The 13,156-nt window shown below is 48.0% G+C and overlaps 1 protein-coding gene across 2 annotated transcripts in view; it reads left to right on the top strand.

Annotated features, from left to right (window-relative positions):
* ASTN2 (astrotactin 2) overlaps positions 1 to 13,156 on the top strand; it is a 628,164-nt gene that overhangs the window by 274,349 nt on the left and 340,659 nt on the right. For both annotated transcript variants that reach the window (XM_038374351.2, XM_043498583.1), the window contains 3 exons: positions 4,504 to 4,588; positions 5,585 to 5,659; positions 6,189 to 6,326. In XM_038374351.2, coding sequence (XP_038230279.1) covers positions 4,504 to 4,588; positions 5,585 to 5,659; positions 6,189 to 6,326 — 298 coding nt within the window. The remainder of the gene's footprint in view (positions 1 to 4,503; positions 4,589 to 5,584; positions 5,660 to 6,188; positions 6,327 to 13,156) is intronic.

Genomic DNA, 13,156 nt, shown 5'->3' with positions numbered 1-13,156 from the left:
TCCCGCCTAATATAAACCCACAAGTGGCTGTTCAGAAACAGCTGGGTCTGAGTATCAGCACGGGGTAGCAGGAAGGAGAGAACAAAGGGGCGTGCCCCAGCTTACTGGCTGTTGGAAGTAGCTGAACCGTGAGCACCACCTGGACGGGCGAGCAGGAGCTCTCTTTTATATTTCCTGTGAAGAGAGGCACCTGGTACCATGCGTGCCTTGAAAGCCTTGTCAATGTCTGTATGGTTCAACTGTGCAGTGCTGGGGTGGGGGATGTGCAGGCCATGTGCACCCCACAGGGACAGGTCTCTGTAGCTTTCTGTGTGCTCAGCAGAGTCTGCAGCTGCTGACTTGTGCCCAGAGGGCTCTGGAAGAAATGCAGCGGTCTGGTTTGGCAGCTGCACAGCCTGCCTTTGAGGGGCTTCACTGCTACCATGGGCCTGCGGCTCCCCCCTTCAAAACCCGCCTTGTGTTCTGTGAGAATCACCATACCTCATTTCTGCGTTTATCAGCCGTTGCTTTGCCAGTAGCTGGTCACTGCAGAGGTGGTTTCCTCATGATATCTTCTGATAAAATAGTGACGTACTGGATATTCCTTACCCTTAGCATATGGGCGATCTGTAACCTGCCAGCCTAAAGGAATGTGCCACGTCTTGGGTGACACACCAGGGAGTGAACCGGAGACCTCCAGACCTGAAAAAATGAGCTGCTACAGCTTAAGCTAAAGTGCCAAGCCTCCTCTCTTGGGAATGGGGAAGGCCTCAGAGCCTGGTCTTCAGCCCTAGCAGGAATAGCTGTTTTTAGCCCTGCAGCTCAAGCCCCAAAAGCCTGAGTCAGTTGATCCAGGTTCTGAGATTTGCTACCAGGGGTGTTTTTGAAGTGGAAATGTAGCCTTCGATGAAGTGAGCTGTAGCTCACGAAAGCTTATGCTCTAATAAATTTGTTAGTCTCTAAGGTGCTACAAGTACTCCTTTTCTTTTTGCGAATACAGACTAACACGGCTGCTACTCTGAAACCTGTAGCCTTCCAGACTCATATCCTTTGTGAATGAGTCACAGCAGTGGGGACCTGTAACACGCTCGCCAATGGGGTAGAAATGTGTTGGAGGCTGTCTGTTCACAGCTAGGTGTGTGCCATCAGGGTGTGATACCCAATGAGCCTCAAAGTACTTTCTAAACACTAATTAATTTCGTCTCCTCACGGTAAGAGCTGCACAAAACGCTTGCAACTAAACCCGAAGCTACCTGAAACTTGTTGCTCTGGAGTTTTGTCCCTAACTTAAAACTCTAGTCAAGTGCATGAGCCTAATCCAGATTTAGAGTGATCTTGAGTTGACTGATGATCTTGACTTCTCATTATGCAAAATCTGGCGCCTCCAGCTGAGTTTTTCTGAACAGCTTGTTTGTACCTGAAGGACAAAGAATGCGGGTTCTTTCAGAAGGGAGAGTTGAGGTGCAGGTCACTCCCTGCCCCCATGGGGAATGAATCTAAAGCAAAGTTCTCGCCAGTCAATCACCTGTGATCAGCTCTGCTCACAACACACCTGCAAGGGAGGAGTTATCTCAGCTTTACAGATGGAGGAGCTGAGTCACAAAGGGCCAGTTCTTCAAAGGTATTTTGGTGTATAAAGATGCAGCTAGGGAGTCAATGGAAATTAGGGGCTAACTGGCTTGGGCCCGCTTGCAAATCCCACTAAGTACCTGTCTGCATCTTCAGGCACCTAACTACCTTTGGAACTCCAGCATGGAGAGGCTAGTGACCTGATTGCCAAGAGTTCAGTGCTGGCAGCTCCTACTGTTGTGACATTGAGGATTTAACACCCAGCATGCTCGTCTCTTTTGAAAATCTGGACACACGTGACTTCTCAGGCCTGGCAGCAAGCCACATGGATAGACCGCGGAGGCCTGATTCCCAGTCCCTGGGTCTGTCTCATCTCTGCTCTCTGAAATGTGTTTGATATCTGGTTGGGAAGGGAAGTTGGTAGTGTTGCTTGCTGTTTTACTTTACTGAAATAAACCTTCCGGTAAACCCTCAAGCACAAGCTTCAGCTGTTGGAATTGTGGGAATGGAGTCAATAAAATCTGTGTTCCTGCTGGCTGTTGCAAATAGTTAACAAACTGGAGGACAAAATAAACCCTTTAATAAACACTTTAATCAAAGGCACCCCACACCTTGCTTGGTGCCAACCCTTAAAATACAGGTGTATTACAGCCCTATGGATCCATCGAGGACTCCTCAGTGGGTGCACTCCAGCCTACAGCTCTAGTAATTCCTGGGATAGAGGCTGAAGATGGAGAACGGGCCAACATCCCTGCATCCCCACAGCTCTGCTTTGCAAGTATTTGGAGATGTCTCTCATTTGTAGAACACATATTTGTTATGTAATAAGTATCAGGAATTAATGGTCCACGCAGCAACTGAGAAAACTTGCATGCTAAGCACTCTTGGAAAAATAACTGCTTTTCGATTGATGGTATATGAGAATAAAACTCCATCCGCCACATCCCGGGGCAGGCACGCTTGGCCTTGGCGTCTGAACTCCTGCAGGAGACAATACAGCCAGCCTTCTTCCCCAAGTCCCTTTCCCTTTGGAGAGGTAGTGCTTCCACCACTCCTTATGAATCATGAGGGTAGCAGCTATGGCAGATCATAAATCAGTACTCTAGAGTCACCAGGACAAATCCTGGGATGTTTAATCTTTAATGTTAGACGTGTTTAAAGCAGTGAATATTTCATGAAGGTGCTGTTGCATTTGAGCACATCATTAGCTGTCTGCTTCCTCCCCGCCCCCCTTTACAGAGTGTGCTCTTCACAATCTTCGAGCTGAACCCGTTTCCTTTCCTCTGCAAAGATAACGCTTATTTCAGTCCCCCTAAGACATTTTGAGGGGTTCCATAGGGCCCAAAAAAAGCATGAGTATTTTGTCAGTCTGTGTTAACTCTGTCTGGGGTATCCACACCCCGTTCTGCCACAACATCTTTCCTTCACTCAGGCCATAGCGGGGTGTGGGCAGAGAGAACTAAAGGGAACGGTTTGCTTTAAACAATCCCCCCCCCACACACACTCTGGCTGTGTTTAAGACTTAGTCCAGTGCTCTGTCAAGTGAAGACAGGAGCTGAAGGGGAAAAGAAAGGGATGGGGTTGGAGGGGAGAAAAATCAACAAAAGCTTTTAACAGCGACTATATGTGCAAATCCAATTAATCTTTTATTCCACCATCTCTCGCTCGGGGTTATGTATTTCTTCCAAACAAAGAATCAATCTGGGCCAAGTGTAGTTAGGTCTCTGGTGTGGAAAAATCATGACACCTCCACTAATGCTGTCAGGAGGGGAATGGGGTGGGGGGGGAATCGGAGAATAAGACCTTGAGGTAAGGAGGCAGAGAGAGCTTGGAAGAAGAAGGGAGAGGCAGAATAGGGCAGTAGATTGAAAAAGACTGTTGGCACCATCATGTACCCTTCGTGGGAGGTGGAAAATGGGCAAGAACCAGGACCGCTGGTTCCATTGGTGCATCCATGATGGGCCTGAAACCTTGCAGTGAGAGAAGGTCTTCAAAAGAGTTTACAATTAGAAGCATGCTGTGGTCCAGGAGATTAGGGGGACAGAGAGATGATTCAGGATTGCAGCTTGCCAGGAGGGACTGGTGATGATATAAGAGGCACCTTGTTCTGGTGTGAATCCAGCCCAGATCAGGAGGGGCCTAGAGACTATTTCCACCTGCGGAGTGGGATGCTGTTCTTTATTGTGAACTGAATTGGTCACAGAACAGCCTCTAGCATACAGATTCAAGACCCTAATTGGCATCCAGTTGCAACCGGCTGACAGGGTCAAGAATGTCACAGGGGATGGGACTTCCCTTGGGGAAGAGGTGTTGCCTGCTTAAGGGACTGGGACTTTACCTTTCGGGAGGAGTATTTCATTCCGCTCTGCTCCATGGGCCTGAGCCACAGCTTGAGCACCTGCTTGCTGCACTGGTGAAAGCCAGCAAACCCTTGCTGTCCCAAACATGTCTGTTGCAAGGAGGAGATGCAAGGTTCTGAGCACCCTCAGTTCCCAGTGATTTCAGTGTCCGCTGAGGATGCTCAGGGCATTGCTGGATTGGGCCTCAGGTGCTGTTAGCCAAGTGAGCTGTGTCTTCTGCAGAATGATCAGGATCAACCCCCACCAGCGGCTATTGTGTCTCTCCCACCACTTTTGTTATGTGCTCAGCTGCATTGCACTGAAGCTCCAGGTAAAGCAGGAGCCGACAGAAGGGCACACTTTGGGGGAGCTAGCTGAGACTAGACACTCTGCAGGGAGTCTCTCTTTCCTACGCTCATCACCCTAGCCTCTAGGTAGATTCCAAAGGGCTCTCGGACCTAGGAGGGGGCGTGGATGGAAGCGATGGGGCCAGGAACGCTAGAATGGCCGCTGTGGATGAACAGGGAGAGGAATGGTGGTGTGGGAGAGCCACATACAGTTACTCCTTATGTGCTCTCTGCAGGCAGAGGTTGAATCTCTCTCCTTTCCCTTTCAGGTGAGTGCAGCTGTCATGAAGGCTATGCCCCTGACCCGGTGCATCGGCATCTGTGCGTGCGCAGTGACTGGGGGCAAAGTGAAGGGTGAGTGGGGCTGGTAAGGTGGGCACTCACCCCCAGAGTGCCCCCTTGGGTCCAGGCTGGCATCATCAGTGACACACTCTGCCCGACGGTTCAGTGCAGATCCATGGTTACGTCGCTGCCTCGGTTTCCCCAATGGGCTTTTAGTGAGTTCAGTGAGGCTTTCACATAGTGAACAACGCCCCTTCAGGGATCTAATTCATGTAACTAAAGGCTGAATGTGGCAGGCAAGCAAGCTTTCTGCCCAGCGTCCTAGCTGGGGGAGCGGTAAATGTCTGCCCGACCCAAGTCCATTTGCCTTCTCCGTCCAGGCTCCTTACCTGTGAGGCCCTCTAAAATCGAGACCCTCTTCTGGAGTTGGGCCTCTTGCCATCAGCTGGGGAAGGGTTCCTTCTCTGGGCTCAGGGATCCCATAGAGCTTGAACCACCGCAATTCTTCTCTGGATCTGGATTGCTTGTTGCTGTCTGGTAAAGTCCTTTCACTGGGACCAGCTCTCCGGAGGGACTTGTCACTGATGGCACCTGCCTTTTGAAACACATCCCCTGCAGGAGTACCTTTCCTCAGTCCCCTTTCCTGGGGAGTTCCCCTGAGCAGTCCCTTTCCTCCAGAGCTTCTGGAACCTTCTGACTGAACCCTCATAAACCTTTATTAAGCCCAGGTGTTCCTTAGCTAATTAGCTGCTGCCTGGCCGCCTATGCAATTAAATGACTCATGGGTGGATCTGGCTGGGTTCGTTCTCTTTAGCAGAGCCTGTCACAGCTAGTCTGGCCCATCAGAGGGTCAGGCACCCTGTGACAGGTGCTATGAGCCCTTAATGTCAGGATGGGGAAAACCGCACTTTACCTTTCTCCCAGATTCCCTTTTTTGTATACCAATTCCTGATGTGTATAGTTGGCTCTAGACCCACCTGTTGGCATCACTGGGTGAGCTTGTCCCTGGGTGTTTACCTTTCCTTGCTGGTTGACATGCAGTGCTCTCTGTCCTTCTCTGTCTCTCAGGCCTTGGCCCTACACAACGCTCGAAAGGGGCTACGACTTGGTCACAGGAGAGCAAGCGCCAGAGAAGATACTCAGGTAAGCTGAATGGCTAGTCAGTCAGTCTGTTGGGAGTCGGAGCACTTGGCTGCCAGGACACATTGGGTCTCTTTGGGAACTGCTCCGGCAGGCTTTGCAGTCACTAGCTCCTGCTGCCATCTTGTTCTTCTCCCTGTGCTGCACTGGCTCCGTTTGTAGTCAATGAGTTTAGAAGACCTTAAGGAGGGGGAAGGGTTTTACCCTCCGGCCACCATCCCCTTTGGCATTCACCTGGGTCAGGAAGCAACCGAGGGAAGTGTGAGCTTCCCAGTGATCCACTCTGTCCTCCAGATTCAGAGGGGCCAGTTTGCACACTTGTGCTCAGGCTGCCCTTCTACCCCTCTCCCTGCTCTCATCTGTTCTGGCTCCGTTCCCCAGTGTTGGCTTTCTGGAGCAAGATACCAAACAGGCTCCATAATCCACCCCACTATACTATCCAACCAGCCTCCAGATGTTCAGACACTGAAGAGGGACCTAGCGCTTGCCCTGTATTTCATGTGCTTACGCAACGTTCTTGCCTCTCTCTCAGGTCCACTTATAGTTTGGGTCAGGGCCTCTGGCTACCTGTCAGTAAGAGCTTTGTGGTGCCACCTGTGGAGCTTTCCATCAATCCTCTCGCCAGCTGCAAGACAGACGTCCTGGTGACGGAAGACCCGGCAGACGTCAGGTAGGGAACCAAACTGTCTTGTGGAGATGACTCTCTATGCTCCTTGTAAGAAGCTGAGATGCAGTACCCCTCTGGTGGGATATCTTTCTATCTCCAGATGGGACTTTCTCTTGGGCTGAGTGCAGCTTTGAATACTTCAGTGTTGACCTGGCCATTGGCAATCCTGCACACAAGTCAGTTTCTTGAGGGAGAATGTGTTTTCAATGCTCGTGTCTTCTCCAAAAACCTTTGTACATGCTTGAGTCAGCGGAGAGCCATCTTCATTGTAGATGATATGCATGGTGGGAAGAAGCCTACATGGATGCTATTAGTTGTTTATTTCTTCTGAGCTTAGGGCTGGCCTACACACACACAATTGCTCAGATTTTAACGGAAGGTGTGTTTTCAATCCATGCGGCTAAACTAGTGCAAATGCTGGATGGATTCTCTTAAATTAAACCAATTGAAACCTGACTTACACTGGTGTATCTTACATCAAAGCATTCACCAGTGCGAGCTAAATAAGAATAAGGGGTCAGGGATGTCAAGAGCTCAAGTGGCTAGCAAGAATCACATGCTCTTATTTGACTGTGACAAGCACAAGTGGGGAATGATCTTTGCAAGGCAGGGAGTGGAGGGGAGAGATTGCTTGCTTGACTTGGCAAATGGGTTACTCATCTTTCAGAAACGCTCATAGAAATGCCAGCAGTTCTCCTGGGTATTAAAACATTAGGCACTGGCTCCAGGCGGAGATGGAGGGTTGGAAGACACATACTCAGACTGAGGTGTTTCTTATACCCCTACGCTGCAGCCTCCAGCACTTGGCTGTGGGGTCAAAGTTGGTCCCGAGTGAACAGAGCCCATCTTGCCTTGTCTTGTTTTTATACATTTTTCTCCTATGCTTCTCTGTAAACTTGGTGGATTTTGTTTGGCTTCCCTGGTGTGGGTCACTCTGTTCCCTGGACTTTGGTTGGTTGGTACTGGTCTAGTTCAGAAGCTGGATCTAAGGGAACCTCTGCTGGGTGAAGGAGAAATGTACTGAGTGTGTAGGCTGGGAAGCAGAGGTGTTCTGTGATTATAAGTGTTACCTTGGGCAAGTCACGTGTTCACCATGTGCCAAAGGGAAAATCAAGTATAGGACAGGGCCTTAGAGACTGCCCCTGCTGGCAGCTGTGATGGCTGTCAACTGAATGAGGTTAACCCGGTGCAGGGCAAGTCTTACCCCACCTCGTACATGAGGGTTTAGCTATGCTGCCCTCCTAGCTATGGAAGTGTGAGCTCCCCTTCTTATACCCCTACCCTCAACCATCATGAGTCTCCCAAATCAATCTGTGAATGAGAATAAGCTAGTCGGGTCCTATTGAGACCTCAGGTTCTTTTTTTCTGGAAAGACTTTCCTCATGAATGTGAGACCTCACTTCTCTACCCCATGGGTCCTCATCAGTGTTGCAACTCTATCTTTGAACATTCAGACATCCATCCGTCCACTCACTCACTCAACAAAGGCGATGGTCAGGTGTGTGTCCTCTCTTTCTTCACCCACAAGCTAGGCACAAATCCAACCTTAGGAGAGCAGTGTTGTCTAGTGTGCTGAGCAACCAACTGGGAGTCAGTATTCCTAGGTTCCATAATTTTATCACAATGCCCCTGCCCATTCCTCTCTGCCAACTAGCCCATTTCTCCAAGAGTCGTCTTCGCTCCTTCTTTCCCTTTGCTTCCCAGGTGTCTGGCCGGTGGGTCTTGCCCACATGCTCAGGGTCTAACTGATCTCCAGATTTCGGGTCGGGAAGTAATTTTCCCCCAGGTCAGGTTGGCAGAGACCCTGTTTTTTTGTTTTGCCTTCCTGTGCAGCATGGGGCACTGGTCACTTGCTGGTTTAAACTAGTGTAAATGGTGGATTCTCTGTAACTTTTGACATCTTTAAACCATGATTTGAGGACTTCAGTACTTCAGCCAGAGGTTAGGGGTCTATTACAGGAGTGGGTTCTGTGGCCTGCAATATGCAGGAAGCCAGACTAGATGATCGTGATGGTCCCTTCTAGCCTTAAAGTCTATGATTCTGCTTATAGAACACCCTCCCTTATCTTGTCTGTAAAGACACCACCCTCCCCTTCAAATCACTCCTGAAGATCTACTATGACCATGACACCTACAAGGCATCTACCCCCTGATGTAGCCATTGCTAGCTGTCTGTCAGGGAGAGCTGCTGTTCATTCCTGTAAAAATGTAAAGTCAAGTTATCACAGAATATAGACTATTAGGGTTGGAAGAGACCTTCACAGACTGGGCAATGCATGTGCCTGGAGGTTCATGTCATGCCCAAGGTCATGCAAGAAGTCTGTGGTAGAGCCAGGGTGCCAGCCCAAAAACTCCTGACTCCCCATTTTATACTTTATTTTCTGGGCTCGCTTTGCCTACAAAATAATATACCCCAGCCTTGAAGGGCTGTTGTGAGTTGCTCACTTTGCATCAAGCACTTTGTGGTGCTGGGGTGAAAGGTGCTGGGAAAGATTTAACATGTTTGTGCATTTTTAATATCTCCCAGCACATCTAGCCAGGAGAGTATTGTCTCTCTCCACCTCAAATTTAGTCCAAGCTATTTTAATAAAAGCAAAGTCTATTAAGCTTGGTTTTCTCTTGGCGGCAGTAAATCTCTTCAAACACTGATCCCTATGGGAGATTCCTGGGATTACTTGCCACTTCAGAGGAGGTAAAAGAGCAACAGAAGGGGATGGAAGTGAGGGGAAGCTTCAGGTGCCAAGAATGTCACTTGCTCCCTGGTAAATGAAACTTGAATCTAGAATTGTGGATATAAATATTGGAGTGACCCAGGTAAAATAAAGGGAGAACAGTTCACTGAGCTTGACTCTGACATGCAGGAGGTGCTAAATTATTAAAACTTTAATAAACGTAATAATAAATATTTGATGTTGAATTATGGAAGTTTTCACAGATACAGTGGAAACCGAAAAATGATCTATTATCTCTGCATTAGAACTTAAACACTGCTCAAACAGGGATTAGGCTGTCAGCTCCAGGGCCTGGGTATCCCATGATGGATGACAGCCAAGGTGATGCACGCGTAGGCTGGTGTTACAGGTTCTCTAATGCAGTGACGGGTGCAGTGCAATCACGTTCCAGTGCCGGAGTTACATCCGCTATTAAGAAGGCTTGGTGCTGTCCTATCTCAGCACTGGAGGTTCTCAAGTCCCTCTCTTGTAATAAGAAAGCTACTTTGAAAGCTTAGCTGTTTGGGAAATAATCAAATATATTTTCCCGGTTCCTTCACTTTGTCCTTGTGGACTGAGACACTCAGGGCATGTCTACACTTGGAGCTAGGTGTGCGTGATTCCCAACTCGTGAAGACATCCTTGGGCTAGCACTCAGAGCTAGCACACTCAAAATAGTAGTGTAGCACGGGCAGTGGTGAGCAGTGGTACAGGCTAGCCGCCCCGAGTACAAACCCATGCGGACCCCATGGGTACGTAGTTGGGGTAGCTAGTGTGCTACCATGGCTACACTGCTCTTTTTGGCATGCTAGCTCAGTGAGAACTAGTGTGTGTATGTCTGCGCAAAGTTGGGAATTACCCCCCACCTCTAAGTCTAGACATAGCCTCAGAATGATAGTCTGGGAGGGGAGATACTGAACTTGTCTCTCAGAGCTGTAAATCCCCAATACTGACCTGTAATATACAACCTGCCATTGGTGACTCCTGGGCATTTTACTGTAATATAGTAAGCATACAGCAGCTGGGTCTTTGCCCTTGGAGCTTCCCATTGCAGAGCTGTAATACGGAGGTAGTACTGCAGTTGTGTCTCTGGATTGCAATATCCCATTGATTGTGCTGGAATACATAAGCACTAACGTGGTCCCATCTCAGCACCAGGGCTTCTCCTGTTCAGTGCTGAAATGCATTAACTGTAATGCAGCTGTGTCTTGGTGCTGGGAGAGGTTCCCATTTGCTGTACGGTAATACGGTGGCAGTAAAACAGTCATGTATTTTTTTTATGTCCTTGGTAACAAGTGTGCCACATTCCTTCAGGCCTTTGATTAGTCTGTCCCCTTTGGCTCGGGGGTCACTTGTCTCTAAGAGTTTAATGGAGGGAAATTGCAGGGAGGGCTAGTCTTGAAGAAGCATGTGAAGTCTTTACAACTCTGAGGGGAAAGGTCTGAGTGTGGCCTTGTGTTTTTATGAAGACACTGGAGAGTATGTAAAGAATAGACGGAGATCTGCCTTTCAATGGCTCTTCAGTGAAGTGCTGACTCCAGCTTCCTGCCTGCATTCAGAGGGAACGTTGTAGTCGTTTGCCGCTGGGCTAAATAGCTCAACAAGAGAGTCAGCTGCATGTCCCAGCTATTAGCTGCAGGTCTGGTGAAAGGCCCTAGATAGCTCAATGAGTTTCAAGTTGTGACTTAGAGAAGCTCTTATCATAGAAGTTAGAGAAGGAAAGGACTACCAATTCGTTTAGTCCTATCTCTTTGGCAATGCAAGATTGTTCCCCATGTTACATTTTTTACCCGAGATGAGCTGGGATATAACTTTGCATGCATCACTTACAATGGTGTGTTGTTTTAATTCTGTGCACCATAAATTAGGCACATGCCTTCTTTTATGGTTAATGAAACTTGAATGTATAATTAATATACTTGCATATATAATTCATCAGGGACTGCATTACGTGTCCCCTCCTCAGCCACACAATATGATCCATTGTATGATGTAGATATCAGTCTCATGTCATTGCCTGGCCATACACAGATTGGAATCTTTGTTATTGGGCATTTGGCCCAGTTCATTATGGGGCTATTCACCTAGCTCTGAAGCATCTGGCATTGGCTGTGCTAGAAGCAGAGTACTAGGCTTGATGGACTCTCCCAGATTCCTCTCCGTTGATGCGACCATCAATCAGTATTTGTCTCTCTTTCTTAAAACATCTGTTAATTTCCTGCTCTCCCGCATCTCTGTGTTTTTTCCCATGTTACTCGCTGTGAATGAACTGACCTCCCAGCCCTGGCTTGCAACCCACTTCTCTCCTCATGCCAATCCCACATTTCCCACAAGTTTCAAGTTCAGAATATCCAAACCCTTATTTCTCCCTTCGGTGTCTCCCAGAGTGCATTGCCTTCTTGATCTGTGCCAGCACGCTCTGTTGGGACAGAGACTTTCTAAAGCTTTATGTATTGCACAGCGCCGTGGATGTTATCAGTCCATTATGTACCTGGCAAGCCTTGCACTCCCAATGTAATTTCTCCACTGAATCCCCCAGCCGTAGTTTAAGCTGGTCTATGGTTGGTAAAAAAAAAAAAAAAAAAAAAAAGGTGTGCAGTACTGGGGCAGCATGGTGTCTATAAAATTGTAGAAACAGGGCTGAGAGGGACCTTGAGAGGTCATCTAGCCCAGCCCCTGCACTGAGGCAGGACCATTCCTGACAGATGTTTGTCTAAACTGTTCTGAAAAATCTCTAATAATGTGGAGCCTCCCTAGGAAGCCTATTCTACTGTTTAGCTATCACTATTAGGGAAAATTCTAACTATATCTAACCTAAATCTCCCTTCCTAAAGATTAAGCCGATTGCTTCTTTTCTTACCTTCAGTGGACTTGGAGAACTGTTGATCTCCATCCTCTTTACAACAGCCCACAACATACATGAGACCGTTATCAGGTCCCCCCTCAGACTTTTCTCAAGACTGAACATGCCCAGTCTGGGGTTTTTTAAACCTTTCTTCATAGGCTGTTATCACTTTTGTTGTTTTCCCCGGATTCTCCAGTTTGTCTACATCTTTCCTAAAGTGTGATGGCTGGAACTGGACACAGTACTCCAGCTGAGGCCTCCCCCGGGCTGTTTTACGATATAACACAGCTGTTATACACCCCAGAATGGTATTAGCCTGTTTTGCAACTGTATCACATTGTTGATGCATATTCAATTTGTGTCCCATTCTAATCCCTAGAGCCTTTTCAGCAGTACTGCCACCTAGCCAATTATTCCCCATCTTGTGGATGTGTGTTTGATGTTTCCTTTCTAAGTGTAGTACTTTGCATTTGGCTTTATTGAAATTAATTTGTTGATAGTTGACCAATTCTCCAATTTGCTGAGGTCGTTTTGAATTCTAATCCTGTCCTCCCAAGTGCTTGGTGTCATCTACACACGTTTCCGCTCCATTGTCCAAGTTATTAATTAAAAATATTGAATAGTACTGGACACAAGACAGACCCCTGCAGGACCCCACTAGATACGCCCGGCCAGTTTGACATATGTAAACGATGCTGACAGATCTATAGCAGTAGTGGAAAGGGGAATAATTATGACCTAGAAAATGGTTAGCTCCGGTGAGCATTGTCATAGGTGAGCAGAGACTGCATGGCTAAGGAGACTGAGAAAGGGAGAACCTTTAATCTCGGGATCAGTTCAAATCCAGACCAGCCCTAGTGACCAAAAATCGGTATATCAGATGGCAGTACTGGGGGAGGGATAGCTCAGTGGTTTGAGCATTGGCCTGCTAAACTCTGGGTTGTGAGTTCAATCCTTGAGGGGGCCATTTAGGGATCTGGGGTGAAAATTAGGGATTGGTCCTGCTTTTGAGCAGGGGGTTGGACTAGATGACCTCCTGAGGTCCCTTCCAACCCTGATATTCTATGATTCTAGGGCTGTGTGGCAATTTGTGTGGAATGAGTGGATTGTCTTAGTCCAGAATTTACCGAGCAATTGTCCACATCACAAACCAAAGTAATTAGCTTTGTTGCTGACAGTCGGACCAGAGGGGATCAAGGATTGAATGGGCCATAGAGCCTGAACTCCCCTTTTACCCCTAAATGGTCCTTGTGGGATCTGGGGTTAGACACATTGGT

The sequence above is a fragment of the Dermochelys coriacea genome, chromosome 16 (genome assembly GCF_009764565.3).
Source record: "Dermochelys coriacea isolate rDerCor1 chromosome 16, rDerCor1.pri.v4, whole genome shotgun sequence".
NCBI lineage: Eukaryota > Metazoa > Chordata > Testudines > Dermochelyidae > Dermochelys > Dermochelys coriacea.
The sequence above is the reverse complement of the archived record's forward strand: the minus strand, read 5'-3'. Positions and strand labels throughout refer to the sequence as shown.